Raw genomic sequence first — 16,870 nt, forward strand, 5'->3', positions numbered from 1 at the left:
ATGCACACTCAAGTTTCCAGACTTGGATGGACCAGAAGATATGAGGTTGGTCATTTTTTTCCAACGTTTCACATGCCAATCTTCCAGATGGGTACTCTAACACAGCAGGGTTTATCATATTCTTGGTAGGAAAGAATGATCAATGTTGCCTGCTGGCTTGGGAGGCCAAGAAAATAAAAAGGGTAGTGAAAAGCATTTTAGCTGCTGAAACACTGGCATTAGTAGAAGCGTAGATACGGGGGTTTACTTATCCAATATACTGACAAAAATATATAGGAGGCAATGTGAGAAAAGTTTGCCCATAGAATGTTATGTTGACAACCAGTCTCTTTGGGATAATGTCCATTCAGTGAAAAGTGCCACTGAAAAAAGGCTAAGAATAGACCCAGTTAGCATAAAAGAAATGTTAGTGAAGAGAGATCTCTAAGATATGATGGGTTGACACAAGTTACCAACTATCAGACTTTTATGAAGAAATACCTGCACTAAGAAATTACTAAATGTATTGGAAGAGCGGTGCCTTACGTTATAATGAAATGAAAAAATTATATATATATTTTGCTTTATAATTGTGTATATCTGGTAAAGGAAATGTAGGATCTATAAATATGAAAATGTGACTATTTCCTTCTATTTGTTTTGAAAAGAATGTTCTTTAAATTTTCAAAAGCTTTAATTTAAAAAAAGGTAATCAGTCAATGCAGCAGTAATTACTAGTATTTATACTCTTTCGAGTTATCAACAGTCACAGATTGCAACTCTTTGAGTACAATCACAGTTCTTGGTTTTTCCGGGAGTGGGACATGAACCCACAACCCTCTGATTCAAAGGCGAGGGTGCTATGAACTGAACCACAGCTGACACCTCGAGCAGCAGTAATTACATTGCACAGTAATTACATTGTTAAAGACAATTGCTAGTTAAAACAGGTGATGAACATTGGTTCTCCCATCAAAACAGTATAAATAGATACAGCTGGAACACTCTGGGGTGGGAGAAACTAGGCAGTTTGTTACAGTGAAGAGTTGTCTTATGAATAAATGAACTTGTGGAAAAAGGACTAGCTTTAGGCTTGTGTTTCCATGACACTCACTTATTGTGAGTAACAGATGACTTTTCCATCACTTTACTGATGATGGGGTGGTAAGTTCTGCCGAAGGGTCATGAGGACTTGAAACGTCAGCTCTTTTCTTCTCCACCGATGCTGCCAGACCTGAGTTTTTCCAGGTAATTTTGTTTTGGTAATTGCCTGGGTTGGATTTGTCCTGGTTTTTGTGTACAGAACATACCTGGGCAATTTTCCACATTGCCTGGTAGATGTCAGAGTTGTAGCTGTCTAGAACAATTTGGCTAGGGGTTGTGGAAAGTTCTGGAGCACAGATTTTCAGTGCTATTGCTGGAGTGTTGTCAAGGTCCATAGCCTTTGCAGTATTCAGTGCCTTCAGCTGCTTCTTGATATCATATGGAGTGATTTGAATTGGCTGAAGACTGTGATGCTGGTGACCTCTGGAGAGGCCAAGATGGATCATCTCTGCAGTTCTGGCTGAAAATTGTTGCAAATGCTTCAGCTTTATCTTTTGCATTGATGTGCTGGGCTCCCCCATCCTGAGGATGGGGATATTTGTGGAGCTGCCTCCTCCTCCAGTCTGTTGTTTAATTGTCCACCATCATTCATGACTGGATGTGGCAGGAGCTTAGATCTTATCTGTTAGTTGTTGAATCACTTTGCTGTGTCTATCACTTGCTGCTTATACTGTTTGGCATGCAAGTAGTCCTGTGTTGTAGCTTCATCAGGTCAACACCTCATTTTTGGTATGCCTGGTGCTGCACCTGGCATACCATCCTGCACTATTCATTGAACCAGGGTTGATCCCCTGCCTTGGTGGTAATGGTAGAATGAGTGAGATGCTGGGCCATGAGGTTACATATTGTGGTTGAGTACAATGTTGCTGCTACTGATGGCCTACAGTGCCTCATGGTTGCCCAGTCTTGAGTTGCTAGATCTCCTTGAGATCTCTCCCATCTAGTACATTGGTAGTGCCACACATAACAATGGAGGGTATCCTCAGTGTGAAGATGGGACTTTATCTCTGCAAGGACCATGCAGTGGTCAGTCCTACCAATACTGTCATTGACCCCAGCAGGCAGGTTAAGGATTAGGTCAAGTATGGTTTTTCCAAGAGATGTTCAACATAAAGGGAGTACTCCATCAGCTGGGTGGGGGTGGTGGTGGTGAGGTACATGGTAATCAGCAGGAGGGTTCCTGCCCATGTTTGGGCAGATGTTGGTGTTAAGTCTCCCAACTGTAAACCACTGTGCCACCACCTCTGTTGGTGGTGCCTTGGATATTGTAAGGACCAACTGACCGGTGAGACAGCACTCGCAATTCTGAGCCCCTCAGATGTTAGTAAGCAGGGTCATTGTTTCTTTTCCATTTTTAGCAGATCAGTACAAAGGCAGTTGCTTGCTAGGTCACATGTAGGCTAGACCAGGTAAAAATGGCAGATTTCCTCCTATGGGTTTTTACAATTATTTTTCATTAGGCATTTAATTCCAGATTTTTTTATTGAATTCAAATTTTACCATCTGCTGTGGTGGGATTCGAACCCAGGTCCCTGGAGCATTACTCTGGGTCTCTGGATTACTAGTCTAGCGACAATACCATTACACCCACTGCCTCTTGCCTCTCCTTTAGTGATGGCATAAATATGATGTGAAATCCAAAGCTCATCTCAGGGTCAGATGTGACACCAAAGTTGCAAATGGACTGGCTTAATCTCAGACTGTTGCCAGGAAAAAGGATGAAGTCAGTTGCTAAGAAACGAACTTTGGAACTGGGCCTGAAAACAAACAATGACTTCAGTCTTCCCAATATTTAATTGGAGGAAATTTCTGCTCATCCAGCACTGGGGTCTGATAATTTAGCAAACACACTGGAGGAGTTCAAAGAGGTGGTGGGAAGTAGAGCTGGGTGTCGTCAGTGTACATGTGAAAACTGACACTGTGCCTCCAGATGATATTACTGAGGGGCAGCATGTAGATGAGAAATAGGAAGGATATTTGGGGGCACTGGAGGTAACAGTAAGAAAAGAAAGAAGCCATCGCAAGTGATTCTCTTGCATGTTTAGATAGATAAGAACCACACCAAATCATCATTCTGTTGCAAGGTGTTGAACATAGTTCAGTAGGTCTTTAAGGTATTGTAGTCTTGGGTAGTTCAACTGTAAGTAATTATTAACTACAAGAAACTATATATACATAGGCACAATAAAGGTCCAAGCTAGAAGCCATCTCCATGCTTGCTTCTACACACGGCTCTGTCCAACACGAGACTGACTCCTAGATGCGGGCCACATGTTCTCTTGCATCACTGGGTGATGCTGTACTCAGTCCCACATTAACCCTTTATGTGCCAGACCATTATACTATACTTTCCACTGAAGTTCACAGGAAAATCAAACTATTTTTGGAAACATGTTTCCTAATCTCCCTGCTCCTTGGTTTTAAATCAAAACTTTTTGGAATATTTTTCAAGTCAATGGAATATAAAAATTGGTGTGGTGAAAAATCAGTTGCTGATTCACTGAGCCACATATCTTGTAATGCTGGCATAGACCAGTTTCACCTGCTGAGAGTCCTTTCAGCATCTCTCAGCAACTGTCTTACCTAAGTCATTAATAAATATAGGGAATGGTTGAGGCCCCAGCAGATCTTTGTGGTACGTCACTTGTCACTTGTTTCCAATTCAAGTACATTATCAATTACCCCTAATCTGTCTTCAATTGTCTAATCTTCTAATGAGCTCAATATTTTGCTTTCAATTCCATGAGCTTTGATTTTTAGCTAAGTCTTTTATATGGAACCTTATCAAATGTCTTAAAGTCCATATAAACTACATCCATGGACCATCCCTGACTACTACTTCAGTTACTTTCTCAAGTTCAATTAGGTTAATCAAATATGACCTAACATTTATAAATTCATATATATAAAAGCAAAATACTGCGGATGCTGGAAATCTAGAACAAAAACAAAAATACGTGGAAAAACTCAGCAGGTCTGACAGCATCTGCGGAGAGGGATACAGTTGATGTTTCGAGTCCATATGACCCTTCATAAGAACTAAGACATATAGAAATGAGATGAAATATAAGCTGGGGGGGTGGGACAGGTAGAGCTCAATAGGGGGCCAGTGATAGGTGGAGGCCAAGAAGAGACTGCCAAAGATGTCATAGACAAAAGGACAAAGGGGTGTTGACGGTGGTGATTTTATCTAAAGGATGTGCTAATGGGGACATTAAGGGTAGAAAGCAGGACGTGTATAGATGGTGCGGGATAGAGAGATGAGGGTTGAGGCCCTGGAGGGATTTAAACACTATGATGAGCATAAGGGTGATAGTTGAGTGGGATTTGGTGCAAATTAAAATGTAGGTAGCAGAGGTTTAGATGAGCTCAAGTGTATTGAGGGTGATTGGAATAATTGAGTCTGGAGGTAAAAAAAAAGTCAATGAGGGCTGAGAGGTATAGTGAGCTGTGCTTGTGATGGAGAGGATGTGTGGTTAGGAGCTGAGCTTAGGTTTAAACCCAATATCAAAATTTTAATCCGTCTGTTTAACTCGAGACAGTCACCAGGGAGAGGAATAGAATTCATATCTAGGAGACAGTGTTAATGGAGAAGGTCAAATTCATTGTCCAGCATCCCCATCTGAACTCTCCCTGCCCCAAGAGTGCTGTCTTTCCTTCACTCATGTACAATGTAAACATGCTTAGTCAATTCAGTTGGGTGATTGTAGCCTTACACTCATGTTCTGCATTTTGTTTTTATCTCTTGCTATGACTCTGACTCTTTTCTACAATTCTTTGTTTTATTACTTTTTCTCATGAAATGAAGATAGACACATTCAGCAGCACACTTGATGAAAACCCTCTTTCTGTTTCATTCCTTAGGGAACAATGGGAAGTTCTGGACTATGAGAACCAATGGCATTTTCTTCGCCTCAGGAGAAACTCCCTTGGATTTCACCATCGAAATCCATGCGGACAACCTTCTAACAGTCAAGGCTCCAAATGGTTGCTATCTGTGTAGTGACCACAATGGTATACTGAGCGCATCAAGCACTTCTATCAACAGTGACAGTTTGTGGGAATTCTAGACCTTATCCAGACAGAGGTAAGCTTTACCTCTACTCATTAGCTCCTGTTAAATCTAGGGAAAAATCAGTTGAAAGATTGAATGTGACATTTGCTCTTGGGAAAATTCGCTGGGGTGGTAGGTGGGGGGTAATTTTAATCCTCTTTCAGGAGGGATTGAGATAATCCCGGGTACTTGCTGTCCTATTCTGGCTAGCATCTGACCCATGCCAATTTTGGCATGGGACAGAAAGCTGGTGAGCAGCACTCTCACCTGAAACCACTGGGAATCTACTTAAATATGCAAATATTTAATGTAATCACACCAACCATTACCCAAATACCACAAAGACTTGATACTTCAAGTTGCAGCTTTGCTCTCTATTTACATTTATAATGTTTTCTTTTCAGGCACTTTTCCTCAACATTTTCATTATAAATTCATACATCCACATTTAAATTAGAAACTGCCCCTGTAAGATGGTCGTGCTGCTACATCCTTCTCCCAGTGCAGGCACTACAGATCGGCCACTGATGGAAGGGTGTAATTACACTGACAAATTTACATAGGGATTTTAATGTGGATGGAAGCAGATAAAAATAGAGGGAAGTGATGGCTAAAATTACGGACTAAATTTCGCTGGTACAACTTGGTCCAATTATCCTTGACCTCTAAGCTCCCTTTACCTGAACACAACACTGCTCTTGACTCCTTGGAGTACAAGTAGACTTTGTGTGATTGTGTAGAGTAGATGATAGCGAGTCAGCAGCTAATTTTACACCATGCCCAAATTTAATTTCAGTTGACTTCAATTGAGATAAAAATCAGGAGACGTAAATGAGGCTACCAATTCACTGTTATCCATTTTATTTGCATTTCCATTAAATGGTTCTGTTTATTTTTTGATGTCTGAAATATGGAGTATTCTAATACTGAAAGCCTTTGATCTTGATGCATGCCATTTTCCTGCAATTTAGTATATTATTTAAATAGACAGTTTGCAGAACTGAGGTACAGAGGGACCTGGTGTCCAGGTACATGAATTAGGGAAAGTTAGTATGCAGGTACAAGTGATTAGGAAGGCAAACAGAATGTTGTCATTTATTGCAAGGGGAATGGAATATAAAAGTAGGGATGTTTTGCTACAGTTGTACAGGGCATTGGTGAGACCACATCCAGAGTACTGTGTACAGTTTTAGTCCCATTTATGAAAGGATATAAATGCATTAGCAGTTCAGAGAAGGGGACACCTGGGATGGTGGGTGGGGGGATCTTACAAGGAAAGGTTGGACAGGCTGGGCCTATATCATTGGAATGAAGATTGAGGGGTAATCTTATTGAAACATAATACTGTGAGGGGACTTGATAGGGTGGATGCTGAAAGGGTGTTTCCACTCGTGGGAGACTAGAACTAGGGGGCACAGATTAAAAATAAGGGGTTTCCCATTTAAGACAAATGAGAACAATTTTTTTTCCTTGCAGAAGGTTGTGAATCTTTGCAACTCTCTCTTCCCCAGAGAGCAGTGGAGGTGGGGGTCAATTAATATTTTAAAGCTAGAGGTAGATAGATTCTTGACTAACAAGGGAATCAAAGGTTATTGAGGGTAGGTGAAATGTGAATTTGAGGCCACAATCAGGTTAGCCATGATTTTATTGAATGGCAGAGCAGGCTCAAAGGGCTGAATGGCCTCCTACTCCCAATTCCTATATATGTATTTACCTCTGACTTTCCCTCCCCTTGTGGCTATTATTCACATGTGAACCAAAACTGTAATCATTGGCAGAATGTTTCCTCACAGAAGACATCATAGCCTGGTCATATCTTACCCTTACCTGTCATCCACATGACAGGGTCACCAAACTTCTAGGGGCAGTTGGAGATGTGACATCATCTGATGAAAGCTCTTGGAACTATGTTGGCATAGTTACCAAATGCACAGACATTTGCAGCCCCTCCCTCATTATGTCCAATCAATATTCAAGTTGGTGTGGTGATGCAATAGCTGCTTTAAATCAGGCATTCTGCTTGTAATGTTCAATGGAGAACTTGGAATGGAATTTCTGCAGGACCCTGTTTGTATCAGAGGGCCCTTTAGTATTCAATTAATAATATTCAGGTACAACATTTAACACTGGGCTCTGGAATGCAGAAACCAGTTGCAGTTGTCCCTCATGGCAAAGGAACCTGTGGCACTGGCTAGACTCAAATCAAAGATGAAAGGGTGATGGCCTTAACTGATGAACTATCCAATTCCACTCTCTCTGACCAGTCACCTACAAATTTTTAAAGAGCAGCTACTCATAACAGAGCACTAGCATAAATAATCAGGAACTGGGATAGAATCATACAGCATAGGCAAAGGCCATTCAGCCAGCGTCTATCCCAACACTTTGAATGAGCTATTAGTCCCACACTGCCTTTTCTTCCTCCTTAGCACTACAATTTTTCCCCTTCAAGTATATATTCAATTCCCTTTTGAAAATTATGATTGAATTTGCTTCCACTAAATCAGGTAACACTGGTTGCAGTTGCCAGCTGGAAACGTTGGTGGGAATCACAGGGTACCATCCCTAAAGCAACATCAGTAAAAACCCATAGGCTCATTTAATGTAAACATAACATGACTTTATTCAATCGTTATAACCAGGGGGCCAGATTATAAACAGAATGGGGGCAAAAAATTCTGGGCTACTTTGTAAGCCTATGTCATAACTGAATTTGCTTTATTTGACCAATGGAAAACAGAATCCTGGCACTCTAACGTCTTCTACTAAACACCCTCTTTTATTAAAATTGCACTTAATTCAGAGGGGTGGTGGGGTCAGCAGTAGCTGATTATTTTAACTCAACTCAATTCTTTGTATATCCAGGTGAGACAGAGATTCAGAGGAATATTGGGCCAAAAGTTGAGAGTGCAACAGGACAAATTGTTCCCCCTCGATGAAGAAGATGGTTGCGGAAATTGTGCCGTCAGAGACTTTCTGTTCAATGTTGTGCCTGTACCTAAAGTGATTCCTATATTTCCTGGATAATGTGGGCTGAGGTCTTATTTTTGGTAGGTTTATTGAGGGGAACGCATTCTATTTTTTAGTTTCTTTTTTGCTAATTTGGTCTTCATGAGTAATCATGAAGCCTGAATGGCAGAGGAGGAGGAAATGGGTGAGTGGGGTGCTCCCAAATAACTAGCAATTCCACCAGCACAATCCAGAATGACATCCTTTTCTCTCTCCTCACCTGTGTTGGGAGAGCTGAATCGCCGACAGGCATATTATCTTTCTTAAAAGGATGAGGGCATCACAGGAATTTATTGCACCATGAAATTGGTGGTGAGCTATTGGAGCAGCTTTCTCAGCCACCGAACCATGTCAGCATGTGACTGTAATCACATCAATATCAGATTGGGTAAGGATGGCAGGTTTCCTTCCCTAAATGAAATGAATGAACCATTCCAATAGCTTCACGATCACTTTTACTGATACCAGATTTACATCCAGATTCTTTTTGAGCTGAATTCAAATTCTCAGATATGGTGGGATTTGAACTCCCATTATCTAGGTTATTAATCCAGACCTCTATTGCCAGTCCAGTAACACAGCCATCATATCTGTAAGGATCAGAATTCAGCAATATGAAGGATCAACAACCTACCAACAAGTTCAAAATAATTGAGTAGAATCTGAGAAACTCCAGTTCAGAAAGAAGCTGAGTCTCTGTTTGTGTCAGTGCACGTCTCACCATTGAAGCAATCTAATGAAATCTGAGGGATACTGAGGAAGTGCAGCAGTGTCTGAGGTTCTGCCCTTTGAATTGGGTATTAAAGAGAAGACCTTTCTGCCTTTTCAAATGGACGTGGAAGGTCCCATGGCACTGTTTGAAGAAAAGGAGTGAGTCCTCCCAATATCTTGGCCAACAAATTGATCCCACAACTAATGACACCAAAAAATACACTTTAGCTATCCATTTGCCTTACTGCTGAGTGAAAAATTTTGCTCTGTGGCAGATGACTGCTCACATGCAGAGCCACAGGGACCACATTTCAAACCAATTAATTGCATGCAAAACAATTTGGGTCTTCCTGAGAAATAAAAAGGTGCTTTAATAAATTTAAGTTTTATTTTTAGCCACTTTGCAGCTGCTGGTTGTGGTCCTTACCCTGCCATTGGAGTTGTGGCTGTAACAGTTGGAAGAGTTTAGTGATAATCTCCTTAGTAAAGTACAGGCATCTCAGATATTAGTTGTTGCTGAGGTTCAAGTAACAGAATTGCTCAGAACACTCAGGGCAGACATGGCCTGCTGCTGAGAGCCCTTTCCTCCTCCATCATCCAGCAGCTTGCCCTGCTCTGCTCATTCTCCCAGTGTTGCTTAATTCCAGGAGGACAGCCTACTAGTGCACCCATGTCTGTGAGCAACTGGTTTGTGCAGAAGGGTGAAAGTCAGCAAAAAGGGCTTCAACACCTGTCAGACCTGCAGACTACTGCAACTTGAGGCAACAACGGAAAGCACCCAAAACATGGAGAGTTGCAGCAAAACCCAGAAGAAATCAACCAACAGCTAATCTGTAAGTAGTTGATGGTCCCTTTAAATAGCACTGATAGGGGTCCTTCATGTTGCTTAATGCAATTTCAGCTGTGAGGTAATCAGCTGGAAATCTGAGCTACACAATGGCAATGCTGGCATCAAATCAGTGTTGCACCCTGATTGACATTATGATCTGCATACTCTGCATGACCCAACACCTTTCCTAAGATAACACCTGGCATGCTTCACATCAGAAGGATAAGGGGTAGGCCATTTAAGATTGAGATAAGGAGGAATTTCTTCACTCAGGATGATGAATCTTTGAAATTTTCCACCCCAGAAGGCTGTGGCAGCTCAATCATTGAGCATGTTCAAGACCAGAAATCAATAGATTTCTGGGGATTGACATCAAGGGATAGATATGGGGATAGTGTGGGAAAGTGGCATTGAGGTAACTGATCTCCATCCAATTAGATCATGGCTGGAGCAGGCTTGACGGCTGGTCTACTCCTGTTCTTATGTTCCAAAATGTATGCACACTGGATGTGATTTTAGATTCCTACATTACAACAGTGACTACACTTCAAAAGTATTTTGACTGTAAAGTGCTTTGGGATGTTCAGTCATGAAAGGAGCTATATAAATGCAAATCCTTCTTTCTAATGAGGCTTGTAAAGCCCTATTAAGACCAATTTCCACTTTTACAAAGAGAAACTCAGTCAGTGTTTCTGCTCCTGATTGTTATCCAGCAACTGTGTGTGAACTGCAGGGGGCATGCTTGCCTGTTATTTCCTTCTCAGTGTCAACCTGCTGAATGTGCCTGGGTTCAAACATGAAGAATGGTCAGTCAGATGAAGTACCAGAAGGTGTCAGCCCCAATACAACAAACAGCATGAGTTACCAGCTTCAGAGAATACTGGAAAAAGAACTACCTTTATAAACTTCCACTTTAGGGTTGGCCTTTCCTATCCTTTGGGGCTGAGAAGGCAAATGACAGACTTGCTTCTCGTGGCACTGCCACAGCTGAATATTCAGCCCGGTGAAGCACATGGGAAGTTAGAAGAAAAAATGAACATCTTGCATTTATATCCCATCTTTCACAACCTCAACTACTAGCTTTACAACTAATTGAAGCACAGTCACTCCTGTAAAGTAGGAAATGCAGCAGCCAATTTGTGCACACTGAGGTCCTACAACCATCACTGTGATTAGGACCAGATCATCTGTTTTAGTGATGTTGGTTGAGAGGTAAATATTGGGCAGAACTTCAGGGAGATTTCCCTCTTCTTTGATTCATGCCATGTTTTTTTTTACATCGACCTGAGTTTAACGTCTCATCAGAAAGTCAGCACTTCCAACAGTGAGCACTCCCTCAGTATGAGTTGGAGTGTCAGCATTTTGTACTCAAGTCTCTAGCGATGATTTGAATTCACAACCTTCTGACACAGAGGGAAAAGTGCTATCCACTGAACCACAGATGATACCTCAACCTCACTTCTAGGGCTGTCTCTATTCCACTGGGAAACACCTCACTTTGTCTGCAAATCTCCTTCATTCATTTTACCTGGTGATTATTGGTCTCATTGGAATATGTTATGTAAGTATATGTGTACCAAGTAGAACAGCCATAGTAGGTTTTAAAATATAAATCTACATATTAAAGACTTGGTGTGCATGCTCTGCCCATTTTCTTGGCAGCTTTTGTCAGTGGTGGTTTTCCATTGCAAAGAGGCAGGTCCCAAGTCTAGCTCAGCTAGAGCAGGAATTGAACCCATGCTGTTGGTGGTATTCTGAAACACATTCTAGCCAATTGTACTAACTGGCCCTGCTTCTGCAGTGACTATCCAAGGTCAAACCTAAAGTATGAGACATTACCTACCTCATTAACCACTCATTGGGAGATATAAATAAATACCCAGATAGTTAGGAGGCTGTGAAGAATGGCCTGGTATAAATAGACCTGTGCTATCAATATACTAGGCAAGAGATAAACACTTTGCTGCAGAAAATCTTGTTAGAACTTTGGTTATACCACACTTGGAGAATGACCTGCTTTTATGCTGGCCTCGATATTATAAGGAGCGCTGAAGAAAGTGTGAGAAAGATTTATTAAAGATAATACCAGAACTAAGAGATTGCAATAATCAAGAAAGAATGAACAGGCTGGGGCTCTTTTCTCTAGGAAAGAGTAGGCTGAGGGTGACTTAATAAAGGTTGTTACTATTATAAACCTTAATAGGGTAGATGTAAACAAGGTGTTTTCACTTGTGGGGGAATCCAAAAGTAAGGGCTATAAATATGAGATAGTCACTAATAAATGCAAAAGGGAATTTGGGAGAAACCTTGTCATAAGAGTGGTAAGACTGTGAAACTTGCTACCACAAGGAGTGGTTGAGGCAAAAAACATGGATGTATTTAAGGGGGAAGCTAAATAGACACATGAGGCAGAAACAAATAGAGGGTTATATTGATAATTTGAAATGAGGTGGGGCATAAATACCCGATTAGCCTTGGTGGCCTGAATGTCCTGCTTTTGTGTTTACATTCAATGCAACTAATGAGTATTTATGTGTGGAATGTCTGCAGTGTAATAAACAATGGGTGTGAATAACAAATGATAATAGCCAACCTCAACATTAAACAAGTTTACATGTCCACACAAAACAAGATGACCTACATAATTAAACCTACAAAAGATAAAGCACATTGGTGCTCCTTGGGGACTTGCTGTGGCTAGTGTAAGTAGGCAAGACAAAACACCTATGATCTCCTGAGTCGTTCTTTGTATGTGATTTATAATCAGTACCTTATCTCATATATGTTGCATGTAAGGGAGGTATTTAATTATCTTAAACAAAACAAAAACAGAATTACCTGGAAAAACTCAGCAAGTCTGGCAGCATCGGCGGAGAAGAAATCAGTCAACGCTTTTAGCTTTTTGTTTTTATGTTTAATTATCTTGTTGACTTGATTGAATAAAGAGTATTATCAAGACATTAATATTTCCTGATTGAATTTTGTGCTACTTGTCAAAATCCTATAATACCGCCACATAGGGGCAATAGGGATATATGATAAAATCCAATCATACATTCACACACCCAATCCCAACACTCACCCAACCCCACTACCCACTCACTCACCCATATCCAGCTAACCCCAAACCCATCCTAACACCCAACCCCACTCCCCATCCATCCATTTCAGCTCACACACAACCCAACCCCACTCCCCATCCATCCATTTCAGCTCACACACAACCCAACCCCACTCCCCATCCATCCATTTCAGCTCACACACAACCCAACCCCACGACCATCCGCCACCAAGGTCCTAAGTTCTGGAATTCCCTCCCTATACCTCTCTACTTCTCTTACTTACATCAAGGTGTTCCTTTTTAAACCTGCCCTTTTGGACCTGGGTATCTCCAGCCAACGCAAGATGGCCGCTGATACCGGGTCAGTGACGTGCACTTGGCCGCGCATGTGCTGAATCCTACGTTGTCACCTGCACGAGACACGGTGGCGGTTGGAGGCCGTTCACCTGGTTTCTGAGCCCCGCGGTGGGATGATTCCGGACATCGAGATGGAGGAGGAAGGGGAGGCTTCCGATCCACATGGTGACGGCCGCAGTTCCGGGGCTTGTTTCTGCCCCCCGCCCCCAGTGCCGCACGTTTAAGCGGCGGCAGGGGAGGCCGATGTTGGAATACAGGCTGAATTACAGACCATTCCCTGAGAAGTGCTGCTGTGACAAGATGGCTTATTGGAAGAAAGATGCCTTCCCAAAAGAATGGGGGAAGAAAAGGCAAGAAAAAATGTTAAGAAAATCAAATGGGATAAAGAAAACTGTGGGATCCCTGAGGGATTCTGCTGCCGGTGCTGTAATATTTGCAATTCCAAGACGGTGATCACCGCACATGAGCCCGGCTGCACACTACCCCTTATAAAGATGGCGGCCGCGCCTACAACTGCACGTGCACCACTGCCCCTTATAAAGATGGCGGCCGCGCTTACAACTGCACGTTCACCACTGTCCCTTATAAAGATGGCGGCCGCGCCTACAACTGCACGTGCACAATGTTGGCAGCAAATGCCAGCCCTCTTTGACCAAGCTTTTGCTCACCTTCCTAATACCTCTTTATTGTGCCAAATTTTGTCTGATAATGCTTCTATGAAGCACCTTGGGGCATTTTACAATGTTAAAGGTGCTATGTAAATGCAAGTTGTTGTTGTGTCAGTACCATGAGGATGGAATTGAGAGTATGAGCACCTCCAAAACTGCCTTGAAAAATTCAGAGTTACAGGCTGAGACGTTGTATCATCAGTGAGAGTGAATCCCCTCCAGTTTGTGGGCTTTACTGTCTCAGGTGATCTTTCCCCGTCTCCATCGTATGATCTTTTTGGATGGTTGTCATGTGGCAGGGGATTCTGATCAGGCTATCATCAAACAGAAAACATTAAGTTGTTGTGCAGACTTACTCCAGGTGCAGATTCATTCAGAAATGCCAGTGAGCATTAAAAACAAACCCTGGTAAATAATGGGACCTGATAGCTGAGTGCACTGCCAAGCCAGACACATCACTGGTCTGTGCTCAGTTAGTTAATTTCTGCCAATGTAGCAGGTTTGATGATATAATTGACATCAGTTTCCATCTGCTGGGGCATTACCTAAGGTTCAAACTCTTGACCATTATTCGGTTAGAGAAAAAAAAGTTGAAGGACAAAAGCAATGGTAGTAACAGAGGAGCATAGCAAGAAAAGTAGGTCATACAGCTCTTCAAACTTGTTCCACCATTCAATGTGATCATGACTGATCTATACCATAGCATAACCCCAATGATTTCTGACTTGGACCATTGCTAGATAGACTTACCATAGCTTAATAGTACCATGAGTTAGTATTACACATGTCAGAATCAGTGATTACAGGGATCATTTTCATTTTTTGTCCTTGTGTGAATTGCCCTTGTTCAATGTCATCTCCATCATCCAACCAACTGTTGGGTAATTTACACCAAATACCTAGACTGTTAATGCATGAAAAGTTTAATCAGGATTTGTGCTTTACATTCAGTATCAAACACACTGTCCTGGACACACACACTTTGTTTCATGTCTGCACTGTATATTTAAATTGCTATTGACAGACTTTAGAAATTACTATTAGTGATACCAGTGTTTTGAAGCACTGTATTGCACATAATGTACCTCCACTATTCTAACAGCAAATTAACTAAATAACAGAGGGAAATGGCATGAACACATTAAACTGTCAGCAGTAATTTTAGGTGCAGTCTATTTCAAAAAGCGCAGGAGAGTGTCACTGCAACAGCTTTGGCTTTAAAGTCCTTGCTTTGGTTTTTACCAGGATTGGAAATGGAGCCATTTGGGCATTGGTTGAGGGCTCAAGTTTGAATAATCAAAATGAATAATCCTTCACACTCATTGTTTGGGCTCGCACATGAAGAATGGTTAGTTTGACTAAGTAGAGTTGTTGGTGCTGCTAGCATGTTCCAGAAGGGAGAGAGAAAAGGGAGGAGAGTACAATATTAGGAGAGTCAGAGCTGCTTGTTATCAATAATCCATGATAATCTCACTAATACAACTGAATGCTCAGAAATTCCAGTGGATGTTATCCATTTTCAAGTACAGAATTACAAGAGGGATACATATAGGGCGAGGCGGGATTGCTACAATAAAGGATTATAACTTGGTGTATTAAAATACTGCTGCGAATTATCCAACAAATATCCAGCACTGGAAACTGGAAATGGCACTGAGGCATTGTCTGTAACAGAATTAGACACATGAGTCCCCATAGAAACAGGAAAAGATGTGCACTCTCTGGTAGGAAGAGGAAGTGATGTATATTCTGCACCATAGACAGGAAGTGACATCACTGTGCCAGAAGAAATAGCCAATGATGTATGATCTGGAACAGGAAGTGGAATCCCAGTGTGAATCTGTCCTAGAAAAGCATTGAAAAAAATTGATCATTCTGAATATCACAAATGACTGAACTTGGAAATCTAATGCAATGAACTGAAATTAACATCCATGACAGTGAACCAAACCTTACTTAACAGTGGTTAGACTTATATAGAGGCTGTAGCAAAGATTTCATGTTTGAATAGACCAGTTCCACCTCCCCGAATACCCTGGTCCCAGAACAAAATAACAGACACTTAATTCCCACATTTAATATCATATAATGTCACAGCAACATAATGAGAAACGGCCATTTGATTTATCCAGTATGTCTGCTCCCCTCATACAACTCTGTCCTTTCAAATTTTTGATAAAGGACAGTAACTATAGTATAAAACTACCAGGAATGTAAAGGTCTGAAATTGCCCCTGCCTTCCAAGGTGATGAAGAGAAACCATAAGGGTCAATCAAATCTTCCAACCTCTTGCAGCAGCAGCACTTCTGAGACCCAAAAAAATCCCATAAATTGTGCTCAGTTGGAGTAATAAGAAATGGTGCAATTCTCATTAAGCACCAAACTCGGCAATGACTCACGCAGGGAAAGTGCATGTATCTCACTCAGTTGGCCACTTGTCAGATATAAAATCGGACAGGAGTTCTTGGTGGAGTATTTATCCAGAACCATCACTGCAGAACATGATCTTGCCCTCCACACAGGCACAGTTGAGCTCAGACACATAATGGAGACCCAGGGATCAAAGTTAGGACTGTAGTCTGAATTTTTAAGCACCTCGCTGGGAAGCGCATTTAGCTACTGGCACCTTCTAGGTCAATTGATAGTACCTGTCCTGGCTACAAAATAGTCTTAACATTAAATGAGATAAAGGGATGGGAATTTCTAGTTGGAAAGCCAGATCAACACACAGACACAAGTTTAATGCAGTGGAGAGACAGGAGAAGCTGAGGCTGATCTTAGTGGAGAGAAAGTTGAGGGGAGATTTGCTAGAAGGGGGTGGGGGGTTGATAGAGTAATTAAAGAGGAACTGTTTCCACTGGTAGGAGGATCAGTAATCAGGGAAAACAAATTTAAGTTAATTGGCAAACAACCAGAGCCGAGGTGAGGAGAAATTTTTTAACGCAGCAAGTTATGATGATCTGGAATGCGCTGCCAGAAAGGGTGATGGATTTGTAATTTATTGGATAAATACTTAAAGGTGAAAATTTCCTGGGTTATGCAGAAAGAGCAAGGTAGAGAAATTAATTGGATAGCTCAATGAACCAAATAGCCTCCTT

At 41.6% G+C, this 16,870-nt stretch overlaps 1 protein-coding gene across 1 annotated transcript in view; it reads left to right on the plus strand.

The window, feature by feature from the left end:
- The window catches only part of LOC144687263 (fascin-3), a 45,868-nt gene extending 35,858 nt beyond the window's left edge, over positions 1 to 10,010 (plus strand). Inside the window, exons 5-6 of the mRNA XM_078553111.1 lie at positions 4,948 to 5,170; positions 8,003 to 10,010. Coding sequence (XP_078409237.1) covers positions 4,948 to 5,153 — 206 coding nt within the window. The 3' untranslated portion in view covers positions 5,154 to 5,170; positions 8,003 to 10,010. The remainder of the gene's footprint in view (positions 1 to 4,947; positions 5,171 to 8,002) is intronic.
- The last annotated feature ends 6,860 nt before the right edge of the window (positions 10,011 to 16,870 follow it).

Source organism: Cetorhinus maximus, chromosome 12 (genome assembly GCF_964194155.1).
Source record: "Cetorhinus maximus chromosome 12, sCetMax3.hap1.1, whole genome shotgun sequence".
Lineage (NCBI taxonomy): Eukaryota > Metazoa > Chordata > Chondrichthyes > Lamniformes > Cetorhinidae > Cetorhinus > Cetorhinus maximus.